Below are 25,284 nucleotides of genomic sequence, written 5' to 3'. Positions count from 1 at the left end.
ATATGGAGTGTGTTGCATCAATACGTCACCATGACTCAGCCATAACCATATAAGGAGTCCCCAAAGCAGCTATACGTCCAAAACCCAAATATGTACGAGCTGCGTTCGCTTCCCGCGTTTGCGCGTCTTCATGGTACTACTACTATAATGACAAAGTGGGGTCCGGGAACCCCGTGTGGGTCCTTGAGGGGACCCCACATAGGTTATTTGAAAATGGGGAGAAAGTGGAATATTTTAGAAACACAACACACAAATACACGTATTAGTTTGAAACCGTCATTGTCAGTATTGTAGTCAAATTTATATAGCAATCATAAATCTCAAATAGAGCCTAGAATAGATAGATTATGTGTTCTGCATTGCAGTTTTGCAAACAAAGAGGATTCTGAGTCCTGACTCATAGATCATAACTGGGAGTGTTTTGTTTGTGTGTGTGTGTGTGTGTGTGTGTGTGTGTGTGTGTGTGTGTGTGTGTGTGTGGGTGGGGGGGGGGGGGGGGTGGGGGGGTACAGTGAGCTCAGCTGTGGTGCTGCTGTTCTTTCTTCTCTGTGGGCTACATCTGGGAGGAAGGAGGGGCCATCCCTCACAGGGACACCCCTCCACCTGAGCATTGCCATATATGGAGAGAGACTGTCAGAGGGGGGTGGGGGCTCACCACGTATGAGGGAAGGGGAGGAATGTCAGTTCAAAATGCTTTTGTGCAAAGACATGGAATGAATCACCCAGGATTTACTGCAAAAATAATATAATTTACAGTGGGACATAGGCTTGAAAATGAATGTAAATTTAATACATTACATTCATTTTCATCTTTCTTGTTGATTTACAATTGCATCAATCTTGATGTTTATGGACAACAGAATCCCTGCCTCTCCAGCAGGCAGCAGACATGCATGCTAACTAGCTGGATCAATAAATCATCATACATTTCATTTGTTCACAAAACTGTCGGTTTCGTTGATGAGGTGTGAATTTATATGCAGACAGTAGTACTCGAATTCCACACGTGCTGCGTAGAGTTGAAGTTATTTCCTTCTCAATCCAAATGGCCATCAAGTCCCATGCCATAACGCCTTAAAATCAGCACAGTAATTTTCATGGTTTTACCTGAAAAGCGTGTTAGACTGAAATAAGGGTGGGGCTTTCAGCAGTAAAATATGTAGGTAATAAGGATATAAGGAAACAACCTTGATAAACATTCTGCAGTAAATGTCCTTTCAAAACCTATGCATAAACCAGAGATGGTCATGGTGACGCAAATGTCTTGACATGATACGGCATACAGAACAATCACTGAGACAAACCAACCTTTTGCCAATGTGCCAGACAGTGGACTGTTGACATTAACTTGACCGAAATAAAACACTGCCCTCAGTGCCCTCTTCTGAGTGTCAATTTAATTTTAAAGGCGGTAATTACGCCTCAAAAACCTAGTTACGGGCTTGTAATTATTGCCATCACTCAGCACTGTGCTGAGGTGGACCCATGACAAACATTAGGGGGACACGTACACTAGTCCATTCCCACAACAAATGTGTATGCTGGCTCCACCTGCTGGCTGAAACACTGAAATTTGCAACAACATTTTATGAATGTCCTGAATCCTTATGTAGAGCTAACCCAATATGCATATTAATTCATATGAATGTCCATCAGTATTATACAGTATGTATGAAATTACTGTATGTCGTGATGCAGTTGGAGCATGTAGATCGTCTATTTTTGCTCTTTGTTGTACAAAGTAAATAAGGCTTAAGCGGTTAAATCTATGAATAGTCTTTGAGAGGCACTGTTGACCTTTGGCCTGATTTACTCAGAGCTGATGTCTGCTCCAGTGTCTTCTTGATTCTGAGCCTGGTCTCAGCCAAAGCTTCCTTCTGGTGCTGGATGTACTGCTGATGGCGGTGGCCCCTGCACTGGGAGCCTTTGGCTGGCTGCCCTGAAGCAGACACATGATGTGCTACCTGGTGAGCAAGGAAGCATGGCATTAATCAAAAACATCTAATTCAAGGTTTTTGAGGGGCGCTAGCCCCTCCTATGTCCAACTTGGAGGATGTGAATGCCATCGACAATGAATGGGCCAGTTTTAGGTCATTGTCCCAACATGAACATTAAATCCAATGACAGTCGGTAGTGCTGTCGCCTCACAGCTCGAAGATCCTGGGTTCGATTCCCGCTGGGGGCGCTGTGGGCGCTGGGGCCGTGTTCTCTCCTCCGTGTCATCAGTGCCCATACCCGAGGCGGGTTTGGCGAAAGGGCCTTTCTGTGTGGAGTTTGCATATTCTCCCTGTGTCCCCTAGGGTAGGCAGTGGGCACCCTCACAAATAACATGCAGTAATCCTGGTCTCTAAACTCCCTCCCCCTGGCCAGCCGGTACACCTGATGGAGGGGAAAGGAACTGGTTGGAATAATGTGTTCCTTCCATGCACTACATCCGGCCGGGGAAACTCCCCCCTGTCACTTGAAAAGCTGGAGCTTGGACTCCTCATTCATGCAAGGGAGCATGAGATCAGTCCGATGCCCACCCAGGTTGGCAGAGGAAGTGTAGCGCCCAGGATTATATTAGATAATTGACACTGGGTGAAAAAAATGGGTTGCAAAATCGTGGGATAAAAAAAAAGAGAAAAAGGAACAAAAAAGGTATGTACAGTGGTGCAAAGTAACTAAGCACATTTACTTAAGTACTATACAATTTTGAGGTATCTGTACTTTACTTGAGTTTTTACAATTTACAATACTATTACTTCTACTCCACTACATTTCAGAGGCAAATATTGTACTTTTACGCCACTACATTTATTTGAAAACTTTAGTTACTAGTTACTTATTTTCATTATTATTACAAAACATAGCCTACATAATTTCGACCATTTGAAAATAGTTCCCAATGCGTGAACTACTTAAGTAAAACATTTGAGTACTTTTTCCACCGCTGGGTATGTGTACAGGACGTACCTTGTGGCATTGTAGCGGTGATGCAGCAGATGTCAGCTCAGTCCGGGTCTGGTCATGGTGCTGGTCATTCTTCGCCTCGTCAGTAGCGTTCCTACTCTCCAACTCCACCCGGCACTGCCTTAGAGACGAAAGGAATTACAATCATAAGCTGCTGTCTTGCCCGTAAAAGAGATTTTCATTCTCAATATGGTGAATAAAGGTGAGAAAAAAGTGTGGGGACAGCTTTTTAAAACAGTGTGGGGACAGCTTTTGATAAACATGCATAGTTGCATACATCAACCACATGCATAGTTGCATACATCAACTGCACGCATGGTTGCAAGAGATAAAAGACAATATGAATAAAATAACAGAATTTTAGGTTAAATGTGAACACTAGGGGGCGGCAATTGCCATCCCCTGATGTGATGACCCAAATGAGCCCCTGCAATGCACGCAAGCATGCACGCATCTGGCACTCAGTGAGGGCTGTATTTTGCGTGTCTTAAGTACCACTGTACCAGGTCTTACCGTCTTATTACCTAACTTGAGTAAACTAAAAACCTGGAGGCGTGATCAATGCTCTTTGCCAAATGGCCAAATGGCATTGATCACGCCTCCAGGTCTTTAGTTTACTCAAGTTAGGTAATAAGACCTGGTACTTATCGGAGTCTATCTTACTGTAGCTCCCCCTGTGCCTTCATGGCCTCCTGCTCTCTCTGCTGCGCCAGTCGTGACATCAGAGTCAAGCGCTGCGTCTGGGCACTCAGCCGTGTCCTCTGTTCCACCACCACGCTCCTGTGATGCTCCAACTCCAGCTTCTGCTGCTCACTCAACTCTCCTGCATGGTGGGGGACAGACAGGGACAAGACGCAAGGTGGGGGACAGACAGGGACAAGACGCACGGTGGGGGACAGACAGGGACAAGACGCAAGGTGGGGGACAGACAGGGACAAGATGCAAGGTGGGGGACAGACAGGGACAAGACGCAAGGTGGGGGACAGACAGGGACAAGACGCACAGTGGGGGACAGACAGGGACAAGACGCAAGGTGGGGGACAGACAGGGACAAGACGCAAGGTGGGAGACAGACAGGGACAGATGCAAGGTGGTGGAGAAAAGGTAAATTCTTACCGTAACCAGACAGATTCTAAACAAATATCTTGTAAATCCTGACAGTCTTCTGAATGTTTCTATGTCAGTGGTGCTCAACCTTTTCCATGTCAAGGACCCCCGGAATTATCTGTATTTGGCCGCGGAAGGTATGAGTTAAAAACGTTCGCTGTGAAAGAATATCATAAAACTAAGATTTGCGCAACATGTTCACGATTTTCCAAAAATAGCAGATCTACAAGCTCGTAGCGCTATGAGCCTGTAGATCTGCTATTTTTCAATAGCTAAAGTGTAATATAATCCTTAAAACACCAAAAGGGGTCAAAATGTAATGCCGCCTCGCATTCAAATATTTATCAGATATTTAAAAAAAAGATTAACAGTGAAGATAGCAGGGGGCGCCCACTGGCCAAGTGGTCCAGGCGCATGCCACATATAGGCTCTGGCATGACAGTGTGTCGTGTGTTCGAGTCCCGTTCATGACGACCTTTGCTGCATGTCTCTCCCCTTCTCTCTCTCCCTCTTTCCTGTCCGTCTTCACTGTAACTATCAATAAAGGCACAAAAGCCAAAAACAAATCTTAAAAAATAAAACAGTGAAGATAGCAGATCTACAAAGTCACAACGTATGTAGTTTTCCCCCATTCTCTTTCATGTAAATGTACTTAGTTACTGCATGTCAACACTGGCTGCTACCTGTCATGTCTGTGATCCTGGCGGTGGCGGTAGCCAGTTCGCCACTCAGCGTGCTGATGATGTGACCTTGGTCATGGGCCTCCTGCCGAACCTCGGCCAAACTTGACCTGCATTGGGGAGACAGCGGAACGGGGGAGGGGTACGGGAGAGAAAGAGAGAGAGAAGGGTGGGGGTCGGTTTGGGAGGAGCAGAGGAGAAGCGAGATAAGATAAACAAGCATTTGAATTAGAGATGTCCCGATACTGTATCGGTATCGGGAAATGTATCGGATCGGCCCTTATTTATCATATCAGGTCATATCGGTATCGGTGAATATGCCAGTCTAACCACCGATCCGACACAGGGGTAAGGGGTTGATACTATAGCAGGTAAATATAATGTTGGGGCATGTGGAGTTTGCTTTCGAGTTTCCCAAACTGCAAGTGCACATTTGAGTGAGGAATCTGCTATAAACACAACACGAGATATATAGCTAGATAGCTATAAACACAACATGAGATCTACTACACTGGTATCGGTATTCAGTATCGGTATCGGCTAACACAGAAATTGAGGTATCGGGATTGGATTGGAAGCGAAAAAGGTGTATGGGGACATCCCTAATTTGAATCATTTGTCTTTTCACACTGTTGCCATACAGTGGTTTTCAACCCGTTATTTAATCAGCATTTGAGCCACGGGCCACCATTTGATAAGATTTTAGCCCAAAACTTTGAATGTTTTGTTGTTGTTGGATACGTTTTTGTAATTCCATGCTGTACTGATGTTGGCACTATAGGAGAGATAACAGGCAAGTTTTAATAACAATTCTTCTACATTCTCTAGTTGTGTAGTAAATTAAGTAATGCAGATGAACACAATCCATGCCACCTGTTAAACAAGAACGTTGTGCAGGTGTCAGAGATATGGGACAAATTAAAAAATAAATAACCGTGGGCGCATCCATGTGCACATCGCGTGCACGTCAGATAAAAATAATAATATATATATATTAAAATAAATATATATATATTCTTTTTTTAAATACCATAACTTTACGTCTTGGCACAGGTGGGGTATACTGCTTAAAACGTAACCTGATGTACCTGGCACAGATTGGACAAAAATTACAACTCTTGAGAGCGTGAAATAAAATGGACCAAATGGAGTTAAAGATCTACAAGGGCCCATTTGGTTACGAACTCTCCTTTTTACCTGGGGACCACCTGGAACCCCCTCAAGGACCACTGGTGGTCCCTGGACCACTGGTTGAAAACCACTGCCATACATCATGCAAATTGTGTGCGTGTGCGTGCACTTACTATATACTTTTGAGGGCAAGATGTCCCCGCAAGTATTGTAGAATGCAAGAAATAAGACATTGTGATGATGACGTGCATGGAGAGCGATTGGGCAATGCTTGTTTTCCAAACGAATCTGGTCGTATAATACACGATAAGATACTGTAAGCAGCCTTTTGACAAGCCAAGTGGGCCATAGTTCAGGAGCCTATCTCCCTGTGTCTGTACTGTAACATGAGGTGGCTTCAGGTACATCCGCCAGGATGTACGAGTAGTACATACACCCCCTCCATGGACATGACACTTGTACGGACATGATGGCACATGGGTAGATTAGATTTGATATCGCCCACGGCTTCCTTTGCTATTAGCCTATGTATTATTTATGGCCTGCCAGGTGAAATGTGTACATTGATGTGTTTTTACATTAAGGTTACTTTCACAGTACAATTTGTAAAGATTCCTAACTGCTTGTTCCTAGTGTTGTCTCTTTCTCAAGATGTAAAACAAAGGCTATTTATTTAGAGATTAGAGAACTAGGTGAAGGAGTTCAAGTATCTCGGGGTCTTGTTCACGAGTGAGGGGAGGACGGAGAAGGAGATCAGTCTGAGAATCGGAGCGGCAGGGGCGGTATTGCAGTCGCTGTACCGCACTTTTGTGACGAAAAGAGAGTTGAGCCAGAAGGCAAAGCTCTCTGTCTACCGAGCAATCTTCGTTCCTACTCTCACCTATGGTCATGAAGTGTGGGTCATGACCGAAAGAATAAGATCACGAATACAAGAGGAGATAGCTTACACCCTGAAAACCTACTACTGTAACGTGAAGCTTTTTAGTTTTTACATCACAATTTTTTTTGTCAGGGTAAACCTGACTAATGAAATGTCATCAATGGGAGTCGCCCCCAGGCCGCCTAGACGCCGCCTAAGCCATAATCTGCCAAAACGCCGCCAGCCAGTCGCGTAGTAGCGAACTATAGTCATGATTGGCTGCCTCCTAAGCTATGAACACGGGCACGGCGGAAGTCTGCAATGCCCAGAACACACTCTCAACCTCAATAGATATATTGACATTTTCAGGTTACAAGAAAGACAGTGGTGAAAAATGATCAAAACAGTATAAGCAATTAAGCGTCAAAGCTGGCAAGTGCTAAGTAAGACTTTTACAAAGACTAACCAAGAACTAGACACTGTAGAGTGTAGACACAACATTTAAATAAAATCAAAATGAGAAAGACAAGACAAAAATCAAGGGAAACTACCTGATGGGATGAAAAAGTACAGGCAGAAACAAAAATTATAAAGTTAAAAAGGTACCACTGGTAGAAGTTATACAATTACTAGTCGATCCGCCCTCTAACATGCTACTGTTCATTATCCTACAAAATATAAATGACTGGGCAATCAGTCAGAAATATCAGGGATGTTCAGCTCATGAAAAATGATACCCCCTCCACTAAACGTTTTTGTGAACAGCTTCACAGTAGGTTAGTTATGTTCCATATACAGTATACAAGACAGTTTAAGAAGGTTCAATTTGAGGCTATGTTCCATATACTGTATACAATAAAATTAGTTTAGAAAGGTGCAGTTTGAGCATGAAGAAGAGTGCGAGGGGAGGGCTAGCGTTTTCCTTTGCCCTGTTTTGCTCTGGTTCTTATCTGTTCGTTTATGTGTCTGATTGTTCGGGGGAAGAAGCTTTTTTTTGTCTATTTCAGCATGCTGAATCCAAGCATATCGAAGTACAGTACTTATGTAATAGTACTGCAGTACTTGAGTAAAAGGTACTTAGTTACTTCCCACAAGCTTCTTACCTCAGTGAAGAAACAGTGAGTTCCAGGTCTGCCACATCCTCAGGCCTTGATGATGTGTTAGCAGGACTCACACTGTGCACAGGCTGATGCTTTTCTGCAGCTACAGGGACACAAAGAAATTATAAATGATCATTGTGTATTGGCACACACACACACACACACACACACACACACACACACACACACACCAATAAACACGCACACCATTAAACACACACACACACACACACACACACACACACACACACACACACACACACACACACACACACACACACACACACACACACACACACACACACACACACACACACACACACACACACACACACACCATTAAACACACACACACACACACACCAATAAACAAACACTTCCACGTGTTGGCTAAGATGCTCTGATGAAGGCTCATAGCCGAAACAAGGAAGTGGTGTGTGGCAATAATAATAATAATATATAATAATATATATATATATATATTTACTTAAGCCGGAATGTGTAATTGTTTCTTGGTTTATGCCAATAAAAAAGTGGAAATGTGATTTCCATTTATTTGAAATTTTGGATGTGCTACCTGATTTGCTACCAAAATCAATCAATCAATCAATCAATCAATCAATCAATCAGGTTGTATATTTTTGGACCACATTCTTATATGAGACAAGAAGAATATATTATTATATGACCAATGTTATTTTCTATAGAGACAGTACTTCCGTGACCCAGGGAGGGGATGGGCGAGTGACGCAAGGACTTCGGCACTCTATTACAGTGGTAATAGATCAGATTAAGCATAAGCATAATGTTCGGTGTACTGTATGTTACTGTACATAACAGATATGTTACAGTACAGATTTAATTGATTACAGTTTATATATAGTAAGATATAAACGTAAGATATAAATGTACTTATACATCAAGTCGCCTCACGCTACAGAAACAGGAGATATAGGCTCTTGCCCTTTGGGCCACATGGCTTGGGAACTGTTGGTTCCCAAGGCTACCTAATTACTTACTTATATTAAGATAATCTTTATAAGATAGCTGCCTATCACGTTATTTGGTATCAAGCCTACTGCATGACATGTGTGCTGTACACGCTTGCACGTGCATGATTAATTTGTGTTTATGTAAGCGTGGTGCGTATTGCGGCAAGTCAGAAGTATTGGGTGACGGGGAAAAAAAATAAATTAAAAAACAGTATTAAAACAAAAATGCAATATTTCATACTAGGCTAATGTAGGCTTATGTATGGAATATATTTGACAAAGACTAAAACTAAGGACATTTTGCTATAATCTTTGTTCGTTTTGTACTATTTTCACTACACGACACGGTGCACATCAAAGAATAAATCAGGCACTATAGGGCTGGGCAATAGAGAGTATATGCATGCATAAAGCTAGTGGCAAACCCAAAAATGTAGGTCTTTAGTTCTCTCTTAAAAGAGTCAATCGACTGTGGTGCTCTCAGGTGGGCGTTCCACAGTTGGGTGGCAAACCCGCAGAAGGCCCGGTCACCCATGCTGCGTAGCTTGGTTTTGGCAGTATGTGTTTCAGGGAGACTAATTCCCTGAGGTAGGAGGGGGGCGTTGCCGTGGTTGCATTGATGAGTGAGCAGGGATACATCTCATTAGAAATTAGAATACAATTTTTTCAATGAGATTGTCCTGACATACCGCGAGCGACAACACGCTGTGCAGCGACGTCCTTTATTCGCTTGCAGAATCTGTATTTGAGCGAGGTTTCGTGGCCCCAAATACTTTTATTGGTTGAGGTCTGACCACACGTTACCATTTATTGGTTATTTGATTGGTGCAACGCAATGGCCGCCGCTCCATATTAGGATTTTTTGCACAATATCGCTGTCGGAACGCTCGCTCCTTGCCTGTGGAGATGAGGTGTAATGCAATCTGATAGGACTTTTCTGTTTGGTGTATCATACACCAAACAGAAAAGTCCTATCAGATTGACAGTCCATACAGTATGGACTGTCAAGGCCAGAAAGTAGTTTCTTGCCACTCAGTATAGGCGTTCCCACATAACTTCCGGGTATGATGATGTCACGCGCCCTCTATATGACTTCAAATCATTGTCGCCGTTATTACAAACCTTTGCCTTTTGATTTGAGTAATGAACTATATTTTTGAGGGGTGCTAGCCCCTCCTAAATTCAGCTATTAGTGTAGATTTTCATCTTACACAAACATTAAATTCCAATTGAAAATGAATGGAGAATTTATGTTGTGATGATATTAAAGCTTATGCAGGGGAAGTCGGGCAGTGTTTTCTCCTGTGTATGTGTAGTCTGCGTGTGTTTGTGTGCGCGCGCGCCTGTGTAAGAAGGCTCGCGTGCGTGTGTGTCGTGGTGTGAGTGGGTGATTGTAACAGGGGGGGTACCAGGAACAGACGCAGCCTCGCCGGATTGGTGCACAGAGGACGACGGCAAGTTTAAAAGGCTGTCAGAGAGCCGGCGACAGCGAACCTGTGACTTCCTGACTCCCAACCCATCCGCTCCGTTGTTAGCAGTAGCCACTTGTGCATGTGAAGCTGAACAGATATGTAGCTAAATACAACATTGCCTCACTTGATCCAGTATGTAGCTAACAGATAACAGTCCGACTTGAACACGGCCTCCTGCCAAGTTCTGCTCCGCTAGGCTAGGGCTCTCAGCTAAAGATAAGGGAGGGGGGCTGATCTTTTGTTTTCCATTTATATATTGTTTTCTGACAGGGAGGTTAGCGATTGTATTTTGGTTTTGAATTCATTGAGGCAACCATTCACTTTTTCTTTCTAGTTTTGTTTTGATGTTCTCCGCTCTTGGAGATGTTGTACCCATTGAAGTGAAGAGAACAAATAAAAAGAAAACATCAAAAAGTAAACTGTTTGGACAGCGGTTTTCTTGGGAGCTGGGAAGGTCGGTTTTCCACACTTTATGTTGTCTCGGTACCCCTAGGCCGAGACATCACAATGTCATATGTGGACGAGCAAATCGACATGTTACGTCAAAATGATGTACGATGATAAGAGCACCTCACTTCAAGATAGAGAAAATATCAAATATATTTGTTTTCTGCTTTCAGTCTCTTTTGCCACCTCTGTCATTATGTCCTCTCTCTTCTCACAGAATGCTACAAAACAATGGAGCACGCACGTGAATTTTTTTTTCACCCACTGTATTACAACAATACAGTTTTTGCCGATTTTCTTTTTCTTTCTTTTTTTTAGCGGCGTTCGCCTTTATTTTATATTTTGTATAGAGGGACAGACAGTAGACTGACAGGAAATGGGGGAGAGAGATGTGGTAGTGACATGCAGTAAAGGCTGCCGGCCAGGGTGCCTGGACCGCTGAGCCACGGCCCAGGCCAATTTGTTTTTTTTAACAAAAGAATGAGATGCTTCCATTTTGGATCTTATCTCATATTTGTCTCATTAGCTAAGGATCCTTTAAAAAATAAATCATGATCACCCATGGCAAAAAAACATTTTCAGATGGGGCGCGGGCGGTCCGCGGTCAAACGTCTGAGAGCTACTGTTCTCAAAGCATTATGTAGAATAGGTCTCGGGTCTTTTAATGGGTTAATGGGCTGACTCTGTTTGCCCAGATCTGGAACAGCTGACTGAGCTGAGCCTTCAGTAGTATCATCAGCGGTAACATCTGTGAAGGACGTAGAGAAGGGGCCCCAAGTTCTTTCCAAAATGGCACGCACATGCGAGTGTAAGTGAGTGTGTGTGTGTGTGTGTGTGTGTGTGTGTGTGTGTGTGTGTGTGTGTGTGTAAGTGTGTGTGTGTGTGTGTGTGTATAGAGCCCATTGCCCAGCCCTGCTATCAGCCACTTCCCCCCCTCTCACCTGCTGTGAGCTGTGCCCTGTGAGCTGTGCCCTCTCTCCCTCTCACCTGTTGTGAGCTGTGCCCTCTCTCCCTCTCACCTGCTGTGAGCTGTGCCCTCAGTGCGTCTCTCTCCCTCTCCAGGCGCTGGGCTCTCTGCTGGGCCAGCTCCCAGCTGGCCTCCAGGGCTACGATGGTGTGAGCGTGCTGCCTCACCTGCTCCCTATACTCCTCCTCCTGCACCCTGTACCTCGTCTGCTTCTCCTTCTCCTCCCTCCTCGTCTCCTCCTCCTCCCTCCTCCTCTCCTCCTCTTGACACTCCTCAGCAGCTCCTCTGCCTGCTACGTCACCCCCCCGTAAGCGCACCACCACCTCCTCCTCCTGCTCCTGCTGCAGAAGGTTCTGAGAAGAGGAGAAAATAATAAGCATTAGGCACATCGGATGTAGGGTTGGTCCCCTTCCTCGTCATGCAGATGCATGAAGAAGGCCGAAAGGCAGAAACGTTGCTATGACTCTTATCTCAAATAAAACTCTTGAACCAGCAAGTGGCGGTGTGTGGGTCTCTCCTCCTTCTCCAAACGTTTGCTGCTCTGCCAGGAAGGAACTATACACACCTGCTGTAAAATTAAACCGGGTGTGCGGTAGTCATCTCTCTAATACATTTTCAAATGATCGGAATCAAATGGGAGCAAAAAAAACGTAATTAGTATCATTATATCCATATCATGATAGTAGAGTAGTAGAGTAGTAAAGTAGGTACTTGACTAAATGTACTTACAGTACTTACTGTGTGTGTGTGTGTGTGTGTGTGTGTGTGTGTGTGTGTGCGGGCGTGCGTGCGTGCGTGGCTCTGTGCGTGGCGGAGTGTGTGCGTGCATGCGTGCGAGCGGGTGTGCGAGCGCGCGTGGTCGCGTGCGTGCGATCTAACCTGCTGTTTCTGCCTCTCTAGCTCTTCTCTGGTAGAGTTGAGCTCCTCCCTCAGTTCTGAGGTCAGACCTTCACTTTCTCTGAGCTCTTCCAGCTCTGACTGCAAAGACACAAAATAGAACCCTTTCAACGAACGGCTGCATATTCCTTATTCCTTATGTGAAAATAATATGTGCCAAATGCATTACATACACACATGCACATAAATGCAAATGTAGCCTACGTTCAAACGTTGAAGCTTCTGTTTATTTCCGTGTTGTTCTTGACCCAAGGTTTTGATACCGTGCAACATTCCTGTAGCACAGGAAAAACAACGACGGCATCATGACATTGAGCTCCATACCCTGTAAACAACAACGTCATCCACAGCGCCACTTTAACCTTCTTGTCTGGCCGGATGTCAATATGATTGTTTTATTTATTTTAACCTTTATTATTTAACCGGGCAAAGACAAATTATGAACAGATTCTTATTTACAATTGTGTGCCTGGCAAAAGGCAAGGTCTTTTGAGGTTAAAGGGGAAATAGGGGCTGTTGTTTTTCTGAGATAGAGTATATACTTTTAGATACAAGGTATCTTGCAAATTTGTTATGTTGGCGTGACTACTTCTGTGACTGCTGCTGATTTAGGATACAATAAAATACTGTCACTATTGCTGCAATACAAGTGTTTTCTGCAGAAAATAGCTTAGCCTTATTGCACATTTATCCGCCTTGTTATACATAATTATTTTCTCCTGCCATTAGTATGTTACGTATACTAACAAGGCTTCTTGTTGACGGCTTGTCCTTTATTGATTAATATTTATGTTATATTTGTATTACTGTCATTGTATGCTGTTGTGAGTGACAGCGCAGTACTTTTCTTTTGAGAACCTCACATATTTGCATTTTGCTTATTGTACCTGTAGTGACAAATATGGTAAACCTTCTTGATTCTTGATCCTAAAATAAATACATAGTAAGGTGGCTGTCGAAGGTGATCGGGGGTTACCTTCAGGGCTGTCGGAGACCTTCATGCCAGCTGCTTCCAGGGCCTGTCTGGCTGTCTGCAGCAGGGACAGGTGAGCTGTTAGGATGCACACAAGCGGGGTCTGGATCCACAACAGAGCTGGAGAGAAACCCTCTCCTCGCAGAGAACCCATCAACCCCTCTAGGGCACTGAGCGGACACGAGTCCTCCTGGATTTGGCTCTGAAAAGAAGAATGGAGGTATGGAAGGAGTGAGTTGCTTGACTGTACTTCAACCCATTTAGGCCTGAGGCCGATTTTAAAAACCTGTTTCTATGTCAGTGGTGCTCAACCATTTTCATGTCAAGAACCCCCAGAATTATGTGTATTTGGCTGCGGACCCCCATCTGAAAATATGTAGAAGAAGCAAAGATTTGAATTAAAAACGTTATATATAAAAATATATATTCAAAGATTTACGAGACACATTTTCATGATTTTTCAAAAATAGCAGATCGGTGCGGCGCTACGAGCTTGTAGATATGCTATTTTTAAATAGCTAAAGTATAACGTAATGCTTAAAACACCAAAAGGAGTTCCGGTCCTGAATAGGTTAACACTATGATGGAGATTTTAAATAAATGAATTCCTTTTTCCTATTTTCCATAAAGGTCCATGTTGTGCATGTGAACTGCAGAAGTGATTTTTGAGTGGTGCAACCACTCCAAGGAACAGCAATGTCCGTGTTAACCTATGTGACTAGTGTGTGACTATGTGACTATGAGTACCAGTAGGGGCAAAAGTGGCGCTGTTGTGCCAGAAACAGAGAGAGATAGTGTTGCCTAGTGCTAATTACAGAGAGAGAGAGAGAGAGAGAGAGAGAGAGAGAGAGAGAGAGAGAGAGAGAGAGAGAGAGAGAGAGGGAAGAGGGGAGTTGCAACACTCAGTTCACACAGGTGTTATTTTCTAAGATGTACAGTTTATGTTTATGGTAACATCCAGGATTCATTTTACATGGACCAGCATGGATAAGTCTCAAAGTTAAATTGACACTCAAAGCTGTGTAGGAGGCCGTACCATACAGGCATCCAGACTGTGTTTTACTGTCTCCATCTCCTTGTCCAGACAGTCCTTCTCAGCTGAAGTCTGTTTCAGCCTGCCTTCCAACTCCTCAATCTGACAGTCCTTCTCAGCTGAAGTCTGTTTCAGCCTGCCTTCCAGACAGTCCTTCTCAGCTGAAGTCTGTTTCAGCCTGCCTTCCAACTCCTCAATCTTGGACGTGTGCTTCTCCTTCTCATGCAGTTGCTGGGCTACCTGCTCCAAAACCTGCAAAGAACAATAGACTCATGAGGTGAACATATTTGCTAAAGCCTTGTAGGACTGCAACTATCGATTATGGGGAGAGAGTATGTTTTGCACTCCGTCCGTGTGTCCGTCCGTCCGTCTGTGAACAGCTAATCTCCGGCATTAACCCGGTCGATGCCATATTTTGCACACACACTCCCTGGATGCCAAGATGAACCTCTGCCCCAGAATTTCCAGAACAGCCTGTTATAGCGCCACCAGGAGGCCGACTTTTGAAAAACACATTTCTTTATATTACTCCTCCAGATTCTGTCCAAAAATCCCACAAATCGTTACACACTATCTCTATAGTCATGTGTTCAAGATGGATCTATCCGATATTTCATATTCCATCCTAATTGGCTAACATAGGCTTTCAAAGTTTGCAGGATTGGACTTTTGAAACAAAACGCCTTAAATCATGAACGCAGTTATGTGAAGTCTTTCACAGACTTTCCTACTAGGCTGAGGAATATATCCCACCCTTTTCACATTGGCCTGTTATAGCGCCACCAACAGGTGGATTTTTGCAAAACACATTTTTGGAACAAAATGCCTCAAATCATCCAATTGCCATTAATGGTGTAAGAACAAATGGCACCCTTTTCACATTAGCCTATTATAGCGCCACCATGAGGCCACAACCTGACCTGGTCTGTGGAGACCAGAGGGGCACTTTTTCTAGTTTAGCAATGATTCTATCCAATCTATTACCTTAATTGAGAAGCGTTTTTTTTGGTCAACGAATCGATTAACCGCGTCATTTTATACTTAATCACACAATGGTGACATGCAAAAATAGTGAAAATGGAGATCTACAAGCATTGTGATGACAAAAACAGGGAATGATTAGTAATCGATTATTTTATTCAATTATCGATTATTATTTTACGTCGATTAGTTTGATTAACTGTTGCACTTGTGAGAAATACACACTGACCTGCTGGTCTGACAAGGCATTGTGGGAGGTGGTGTTTTCTGTGTCACAGTGGCTTGTGTGTAACAGGCTGACCAACTGGCTGTGGATATATTCAATCTGTGAACACAGAGAGAGAGATTTGAGTTGTGCAAAAAACAGTTTTAAACAATTTAATGAATGTCTTCTTTATTAGATTAAAATTTGTTACTAGTTATAGACCGATTCAGAATGGTCGCAGGCAACGTATTTCCTGTAGGCGGAGATGACATATATGCGGTTTAAATCCGCACCTCTTCTACTACAGTGAATGGAAAAGTGACTGATGTTAGTCTGCCTCAAACGTTACTCTTTTACCTGCTTTTTACTAACACTAACATTACAAAGATGCCCAGAACATCGGGATGAACCTGTGTAGTTTATGGCTGCTCCAACAGTAGTGGCAACATTCCCCCAAAAAAGGAACACAAGGCTGCTGTACTTTATACCTCATACTAAGCATTTAAAGTATGAGGTATAAAGTAGGCTACAGCAGCCTTGTGTCCATACAACAGAAAGATTGGGTATTGGGTAAGACTGACGTTATGTGTCTTTCAGGACCTTTCACTGCTTTGTCTCAACCATTACTCTATAGCTCTGGTTTCAGCCACCGCGGTAGAATTTAAAAAATGTTGCCACTACTGTTGGAGCAGTCATAAACTACACAGGTTCATCCCGATGTTCTGGGCATCTTTGTAATGTTAGTGTTAGTAAAAAGCAGGTAAAAGAGTAACGTTTGAGACAGTCACTTTTCCATTCACTGTAGTAGAAGAGGTGCGGATTTAAACCGCAGATACGTCGTCTCCGCCTACAGGAAATACGTTGCCTGCGACCTTGAGACCCGTTTCTGAATCGGTCTATACCAGTGTTTCCCATTCCCAACCAACAATGTCTGTTTGGAGGTAGCCTTAATTCCTTACACACTGAGAAAGCTTCACACCAAAACGTGTTTTTTCCCCCATTCTTCATAAGTGGTTAAACATAAGTGTGGGTGCCGTGCGTGGACACACACACACACACACACACACACACACACACAGTGACACACACACACACACACACACACACACACACACACAGTGACACACACACACACACACACACACACACACACACACACACACACACAGCGGGTCTCAGCTTTGTCAACGGTAAGACCACTGAGTTATAGCTCTAGCTTGAATCAAGAAGGTTTTTGTCATTAATCATACAGTTAAAGGTCCACAAATTAATGTGCTAACAATGACAATAGTAATAACGACAAGAAAAACCAACATAAGATAAGAATAAGAAAAAAAGAAGAAGCCTTAAATCCAACAATATCCACATCAGCATATGCAGTACTTAGTTTAGACAGTACTTGGTTTAGACTAGTCATTGGTTAGACCAGTCATTAGTCCTACAACTACAACCTATCTCAAACCCTCACCCTAACCCTATAACCTCCCACGGGGCAGCACACCTAAACCTAACCTTAACCCATGTCTAACCAATGACTAGTCTAAACTAAGAATAAGGGCAGGGTGAAAGAAATGTGCGCAATAAGGCATAGCCATTTAGCTGTTTAAACATACAGTGATAAAACATATAGATCTAGTTTATCTAGTTTCTAATATACAGGATTTCTACCAAAAGTCCTTACCCGTGCCTCCAGTTGTTCCAGCTGAGCTCGGCTTCTCTGTTGTTCTGCGTCTCTCTCTGTCTCAGCTCCAGATAACAGAGCCTCTTGCTCCTACCACGTGAATGATAATGTTTCTAAAATTAGACCGCCGTCAGATTATAACTGACAGTAAAGTCATATGTTTCTAAAATTAGACTGCCGTCAGATTATAACTGACAGTATTATAACTGACAGTAAAGTCATACTGTGTGACCTTTTCAATTAATATTTTTACATAATGTTTCACTTGTATATTTCTCACAATAATTGACAACTTGTTTTTGTCTAAAATCTCACAGGTATTGGAATTGTTTACTTGTGTATTTTTTTACATAGCGTTTATGAGAATGTTGTTGCTGTGTTACAAAATATTCTTGGCATTAGAACCCTGCAGTGTGTCCATGATTTTGTTGCGAACTACATTCTGGGAAGTTCTAACAAAGAAATACTGGAACTACTGGAAGTGTTGCCAAAACGACTACTACTATAATAATGTATGTTACACAGTGGGACTTTAATGTGTTCTGTTGAGATGTAATAATTGCATCATTTGCATTTCAATATACATAATTTATGTAATCTTTAGATATCCTTCTTACCTTGACCTTTTGCTCAAATTCACTTTTCAGAGAGTCCACCTCAGCCACTTGCTGGTGTAAACATCTCTCTTTCTGGCTCAGAGTGTCCTCCAATTGCTCAATGCTCTACGAACAAGATTGTTTTAATTTATTGTAATTTTTTCGGCATTTCTGCTTTATTTCTGAAAGTGACGTGAGAGCCAGGAAGTGTAGGAGAGAGAGGAGGGAGGACATGCAGCAAAGAGCCTTTGAATCCTGTCTTTTTTATATAATATATTTCATCATGTGCTTATGATAGAACTCAGCATATCGAAGTGAGAGAGAAAGCGAAACATGCAATATTATTCACACACCAGGTTTTCCAGTGAGTGACATATCGTGTGAATATGTTTTGGAATACCTTCTTTAGCATCGCCATTGTATTTTCATAGCTGAGCAACTCCTCCTGATGCTTTTCCTTCATTTTAATTAACTAAAGTGAGAGAGAAGATCAAATTTAAGGTAGGCTACCTTAAATTTAATATCAACATATTAAAAACATCTATGGTTGGTCACGGTACATTGATATTGGAGACCTCACTCAGATAAGCATTAGCATTTAACTCTGAGTCTACAAAGTTCCATTTGTGCACTCATAAATTAACACTGAGAATGTATAGACCTTTGTGGCATTGGCTCCAAGCTGAATGTCCTTGTGAGTGATGTCTTGGTGGAGTTTGTCCACCTGGCAGGCCAGGTCCACAGACTCTTTCTCTCTGGCAGATAGATCCCTCTGCAAGCTGGATGCTAGGCCTACAAACAACAGAGTTCTGATGTTAGAACAAGTCATGTTATACAGCATTTCACATGCAGATCGGCCTCAAGCTCAATGCCAAGAAAACAAAAGGTAATGGCAGTCAACACCGAGGACAAAACCATTGCTACTGCAAACGGGACGGTGCTCGAGCGAGTCGAGGACTTCAAGTACCTCTGGGCCTGAACTGCCTCAACTGAACAGGATCTGAAGGTTCGGAGAGCACTTGCCTGGAAAGCCTTGCACGGGATGAGGAGAGTGTGTAAATCAGATATGGCTGTTCATAGCTACTGTGGAGTCAGTACTGCTGTATGGGGCCGAGACATGGACCCTTACAATACAACAGGACAAAGCCCTGGATGGATCGTCTACACAAGAATGCTACGAATGGCACTAGGTGTCACATGGACGGACCGCATCAGAAATGTGGACCTCCATAGGGACCTACCACGGGTCACGGACAAAGTCAGAGAGAGAAGGATGAGGCTGGCAGGGCACTGCGTCAGGCCCCCAGAACTTGAGGCAAGTAAATTGACCCTATGGGAGCCAACCCAGGGCAAAGCCAGGAGGAGAAAGAAGCGTACCACCTATGACGACGTGCTGCTTGGCTGACAACACTGAAGAGCTCAAGAACCTGATGTTGGATAGGAAATTGTGGAGGGCAGCGATCCAGGAATCCCGAGTTGGTGTTGGCTAGAACTCACTCTCGCAGCAACTAACTCACATGCACAGTGTCACAACATGCAGTACAAATGCCCAGACAACCAAATCTAATCAAACAAATGAGAACCATAAGATTAAATTTGTCATTTTTCACTTTTTTATTTTTTTTATTGTACAGGCTCACAATCTAGATTTTTTTGGAGTAGGCCAGGGTTTAAAGGTGTCTGCACACTGCTGCACTTTTCGGATATTTTACATTATGTACGTATTTGGTTTGAAATACATTTTAATAGAGTAAATGTTCTTTTCATAGGTAATTAAATGTTCTCAAATACTTTTTCTTTTTTTCAAATAGATTTCAAGATGTTGCACTTTTTGACAAAATATTGGTCAAAGCATCGTACAATTGGTACTTTCATATTATTAAGATTTCGATTAGAGGCTCTATTAAAGATTTTGTACGTCAGATGACTGCCTCATACACCCTCTTTCCCTCCCTGCCTATATGTCTGTCTGACTGACCTGAATTTTGCCATTTGATCGGGGCATCAAATGGACTGTAATTTCAATTAACTATGAAAAGAACATTTATCTTTATCAAATGGACCGGGCTGCACTGCCGCCTTAAAAATGGACAAAGCAGGTTGTATAACAATCTATTTGTAAAAGTCAAGTCAAGACAAATAGAAACACCCTAACTATAAACTTAACACGAGAGAGAGAGAGAGAGAGAGAGAGGCAGAGAACCTGACATGGCGGCGTTGCTCTTCCGTAGTCTCTCTATCTTCACGTCCCTCTCCTTCACAGACTGCTGGGTCATCTCAACGGAGCTCCTCTTGAGATCCACCATCTACAAGCAAATCATGGTTTATCTACAGTAGTGTTGATTCCGTCAACTATGACAAAAACAATGTTCGTCGGCTACCTATTTTCACTGACGAAAACTAAATGAAAACTAAGCTATGATGACTAAAATGACTAAATATATTGACAATTTTGTAGACTAAAATGTTATAGTGGACAAGAGATCTAGTAGTATAAGTAAAAGACAAGTCATTTTACACTTGGTCGCATGCTGAAAATAGCAGATCTACAAGCTCACAACACGTTGCAATATCAGTCACTACGACGGCATCAAGCCCCGCCAAAATACATTTTAGTCGACTAAATCAACTGTAGATTTAATTATGATATTTAGTGGACTAAAACTAGACTAACACTAATGTAACCCAATGTAAATGAAATGTACCCATTCCTCATACTGTCAAATAAAAAAATCAATCAATCAATCTCTTAAACCTGGTCTTGGAGGATGAGGATCTGCTCCTTCTTGTGGCTGATGTCCGTCTCCAGGCAGTGCAGCCTGCGCCTGACCTCGGGCATGGCGGCCGTGGTGGTCTGGCTCTGACTCAGACGCTGTGCCAGGGCGGCCAGCTCACCCTGGAGCCCGGCGATCACGCCGTCCTTCCTCAGACACTCGCTCTTGAACGCGGCCAGACAGCGCACTTGGCCCTCCGTCCGTGAGAGCCTTTCCTCCTATTATTATTCAAAGCAACAGGGTCAGCGCTGGACACGAAAGGATCGTTGAGGAATTCTAAAGTACTGTCTGTGACGACACTTCAACAAGTACAGTAAAAATGTTATAGGATTTAATTGAACTATTTTGTGGAGAAGAAAACCTTACAGTTGACATAATATCTCAAGACTCCACTCCACCTCCATAGGTGCCGGAGGGGGGGTCATTCGGGTCTGAATGTCCCTGCACTATTGGTCGCCTGATCAATAATTTTTTTTCCCCGACCGGCGCTGGTGCATGCCATGCCATGGTCTAGCACCGTTTCCATTTTTGTCGTGTATTGGCTCAGTTGTGTATTGGCTGCATACGTGCAGTAACTGCCGTTACGCTTAGTCCCAACTTGATCAAGGGACCCCCCCCCCCCCGCCCCCCCAACATTCTTATGTCCTGACGGCGCCACAATACGTTATACTATCCTATAGAAAAGCAATACATTGGTGTTGTTGTTTTACTGTCAGTCATCAATATCTAATTTGGAAGCAAACAAAAAAGACAGTTGTGACCTTCTTCTGAAAGACTTGCTCCCTGTTTTGAAAACTTTCCGATGCAGCTGCAGCTCTTGTGCTTCCTGTCCAACTTCCTAGAACACAAGATTTAGAACAATCCAAAGCTTATAAATGCCATGTCATGTATTGTGGCTCCTGACCTAAGTAGAGGTATAATGTAACTTAAAATGGTTGTGCATGGCCTGGGCCGATTTAAGGCTCATTCATAGTCTGGATTTTCGGTGGTGAGGAGACCACCGGAGCTGAAATAACATTGAGCGGTGGTGGGGCGGTGGCGGTGGTTTGCTCTTCACCGCGGCTTGTGACGTCATGTTGTATTTCGGTGGTCACCTCACCACCGAAAATCCAGACTATGTATGAGCCTTTTCCAGGCACCTTGGCTGGTAATCCAGCATGACAGTGTGTTGCGGCCTCGTGGCTTCGTGTCCCGAGCCTGACGAACTTTGCCGTGTGTCTTACTGCTTTCCCCCCTCATCTCTCTCCCCGTTTCCTATCAATAAAGGCAAAAAAAAGCCCCAAAAATATATTTAAAAAAAAGTTGTGCATGAATGAAGTGGACAACACATTAGAGACGCTTACGTTTAGGTATGGGCACGGTTACATTGCCATTTCTCCTGGCTCCTGCACTGGCAGGCCGTGCCCTACTGGGGGGTCTGGGTGTCACAGGGGAGCGGTCCTCTCCCCAGGCCTGTGGAGGTAGAGGGTGACTAGGGAGCAGAGACAGCTGGGAGGAGGGGAAGCAGGTAGAGGAGTCAAGGGGGAGGTCTTCAATGAACTCCAGGGAGATGTGACTGCCTTGTTTACTGGTCACGGGAGGACAGGGGAGCTGCTGCAGAGACAGCGAGGAAAGAAAACAGTGTCGAAATATCACACATTCAATATGCATGTGATATAAATGTAGTGAAAAGTGAAGATCTATACATTTGATCTATTGAATTCTGCTACACAATCTAAGGCTGCCGTGTTTGTTATCCAAGTTGCTTAAGGGACACTACCAACGATGAACTATCCACATGCAGCTGATAGGTGGAACCTCCGTATCCAAAGTGAAGTTTGTCCCCGGGGGAGAGATGCACCGCGGCATTGTGGATGCGACAGTCGTTCACGTAGGTGCCGTGAGCCGAGTTCAAGTCGCTCAGAATGAAGCGACGCTCCGATGCGCTCCATGCGATGATCGCGTGACACTCCTCCACCCCTCCGTTCTGCAGTGGTGGAAAAAGTACTTGTAGAGTTCGTTCAGTCAGATATACTCGAGCGAGGGCCTCATTCAGTGTTATGCAAGACCCACATGTCATTCGCTGACGTGGCAATCAGGTGACCAATTGGGTGGGGCATTTATATAAGCTCCCAGCACCACCGGTGGGCTCTGCTATTCCTGTTCCCCATGGGGGGGTTGTTATAGTATATCTATCTCCCTGCTTTTAATGGTTAATGATGGTTGTACAATTGTGCCGAGCAGGGAGAAAAATCTACAAGCTTACAATGCGTTGCGACGCATTAAAATGGCCAAAATGTATATTGCGCTGAAGTGGTTACTGTATGTTTTGTAATCAAAATCTACAAAGTCTAGTAACTAAAGTTTTCAAATAAATATAGTGGAGCTAAAAGTACAATATTTGCCTCTAAGATGTAATGGAGTAGATACTAGTACTGGAAATTGGAAATGCTCGAGTGAAGTACAAATACCTCAAAATTGTATTTAAGTAAATGTACTTGTTAGTTACTTTCCACCACTGCCGTTCTGTCAGCAAACACAGCAGTGCGGCATGCAATCATTGTGCAATGATTTACTGGCCCTCTTGTTTTGGCATCCTCATAGTAACACAGATAACTGTATGCAGACCATGGCTCTCAACTTATCAATTAAACTTCTCATCTACCAAAATAGTACATCGTTTGCATTTCTCGAGAGAAAAACTATCTAAAATGTATCCTGACATTGACTCTACTTGTATAAGATGTCATCTGGAGCCAGCCTATGTTGGACATATGTTCTGGGGATGCACTTCCTTGAACCCATTTTGGAATAGTATTTTTGATGCTTTCTCAACCATTTGTCATGCCAATTGCGCCCAACCCGATAACTGCTATATTTGGAGTTCCCAACGACGATGCACCAATTACCTCTCCCCAAGCCAATTTCATAGCTTTTGCTTCACTCATAGTGAGGAGACTTATTCTCCGCAATTGGAAATCTGATAAACCTCCAACATTTACAAGTTGGGTCAAGGATGTTCTATCCTTTATACCATTGGAGAAGCTCAGATACAACAGGTACAAATCTCGCCAGAAATTTGTAAAGGCTTGGTCCCCTTTCCTTGAATTCACCCTTTCACTGTCTTTTGATGATGTGTCCTAAGTGTTTTCCTACATGTCATTTGGTTCACTGTGTAGCCCCTTAATCTAGTAAAAGGCAAATGTTATTGTATTTATTTTATTCATTTATTATTTATATCCTTTACTACCTGTTTATTTTATTTTATTGTTGCTTTTTTGTTGTTGTTGTCTTCTTTTGTGATGGAACCGGGGAGGGTGGGGTATATGTGGGGTTGTTTGTCTACAAAAATTGAAAATCCTATAAATAAAGTTATATAAAAAATCAAAAAACGTCTCATCTATCTATCCTAATATAAATGCACCACGTCTCTGTGTGTACGTACGTAATCGTATGTCTGTAATCCACGTAACTCGAGAACCGTTCGCCCCACCACAGGGAGTGCAGTGCCCAGTGTCGAGTTGGTCGGACCCACGATTGTCCAGAACCGCCCCAAACCAATAATAAAAACAATTATACCCTGGCATTGGTACATATCTTCATCACGTCATATGCTGGTACGGGACATGCTGCTATGGGACATACGCATCGTAGCACCTGACGAAAAACATTACTTGCACGCTCTGCTTGCGCAAGTAATAACTGGGTGGGGCATGCATTTCCAACTTGCATCGTTCCAAGTAGGCCAGTGCCCAACGGGCACACAGATGGGTGGAACGGGTACTCTGACGCTGGTAAAACGAGTATTGCATAGCTGCGTGGGGCATGGATCTCCAACTTCCATCGTTACCGACTCGGTGCTCTACAGCTGGGCACCGGTCGGGTCTAGTGTCAATAATCCCCAAATTAATATGTATTTGGCCGTGGAGACCACCTTCTGAAAATATGTTGTGTCAGGGGCCTGTATACAAGATTTGTGTTGTTAAAATGTTTCAAGAGTATTCCACAAATTTCATTTTTTTTAAATAATGATCTACAAGCTTGTAGGTCAAGTGGCTAAACGTATTTTAATAGCCTACAGTACTATATAAACATTTTATATTTTTTGGGGAAAAGCCCCTTAAGGAAACTTTACTCTCAAAGTATTTATTTCTGTTTCAACAATGGGAGAAATAGTCCTTTAGAAACAAGAAAATACTGGCAAACATGAAATTAAAACATTTTTCACTGGCACTCACTTGAAGACATAAATCGCAATCTCTGTGTCTTCCAATTGTCGTTTTATTGGGGTTGAGTTTGAAGAGCCAGCCTGTCGTCTTCAGAAAGCCCTTCATGAGTGCCTGCAGTGGTGGACAAAGTCGCATACTCAACCACAGATATCCTAGGCTACTTGAGTCAATGTATACTCCTGGTCAAATGTTACTCATCTACAAGTGAAAGACAATGACATTTGAATTG

The 25,284-nt window shown here is 43.3% G+C and overlaps 1 protein-coding gene across 1 annotated transcript; it reads right to left on the bottom strand.

Annotated features, from left to right (window-relative positions):
• Positions 1–1,527: 1,527 nt before the first annotated feature.
• Positions 1,528–25,161, bottom strand: fhad1 (forkhead-associated (FHA) phosphopeptide binding domain 1). Its single transcript, XM_080762881.1, has 22 exons — positions 25,065–25,161; positions 22,607–22,813; positions 22,191–22,437; positions 21,609–21,685; positions 20,829–21,065; positions 20,277–20,379; positions 19,064–19,096; positions 18,735–18,865; positions 18,474–18,545; positions 18,095–18,199; positions 17,478–17,567; positions 15,821–15,916; positions 14,614–14,862; positions 13,581–13,779; positions 12,809–12,879; positions 12,587–12,685; positions 11,760–12,060; positions 7,833–7,932; positions 4,743–4,849; positions 3,616–3,775; positions 2,956–3,073; positions 1,528–1,964 (listed from the first exon to the last, which is right to left on the bottom strand). The coding sequence occupies exons 1-22, from the start codon at positions 25,158–25,160 to the stop codon at positions 1,767–1,769; spliced, it is 3,096 nt and encodes a 1,031-aa protein (XP_080619007.1). The 5' UTR covers position 25,161; the 3' UTR covers positions 1,528–1,766.
• Positions 25,162–25,284: the final 123 nt, after the last annotated feature.

This window comes from Protomyctophum bolini (assembly GCF_963924005.1).
Source record: "Protomyctophum bolini genome assembly, chromosome: 5".
Classification (NCBI taxonomy): Eukaryota; Metazoa; Chordata; class Actinopteri; order Myctophiformes; family Myctophidae; genus Protomyctophum; species Protomyctophum bolini.
Note: the sequence above shows the minus strand (reverse complement) of the source record. Positions and strands in the feature narration are given on the sequence as shown.

What these genes read in the sequence shown, in the direction of transcription:
- fhad1 (XM_080762881.1), bottom strand. Translation starts at nt 25,160, where the DNA reads ATGAAGGGCTTTCTGAAGACGACAGGCTGGCTCTTCAAACTCAACCCC. An exon ending in AACCGTGCCCATACCTAAAC is followed by an intron (nt 21,686 to 22,190) that starts GTAAGCGTCTCT and finishes CTTGTGTTCTAG; the next exon opens with GAAGTTGGACAGGAAGCACA. An exon ending in GAGGGCACAGCTCACAGCAG is followed by an intron (nt 7,933 to 11,759) that starts GTGAGAGGGAGA and finishes GTGTCCCTGTAG; the next exon opens with CTGCAGAAAAGCATCAGCCT.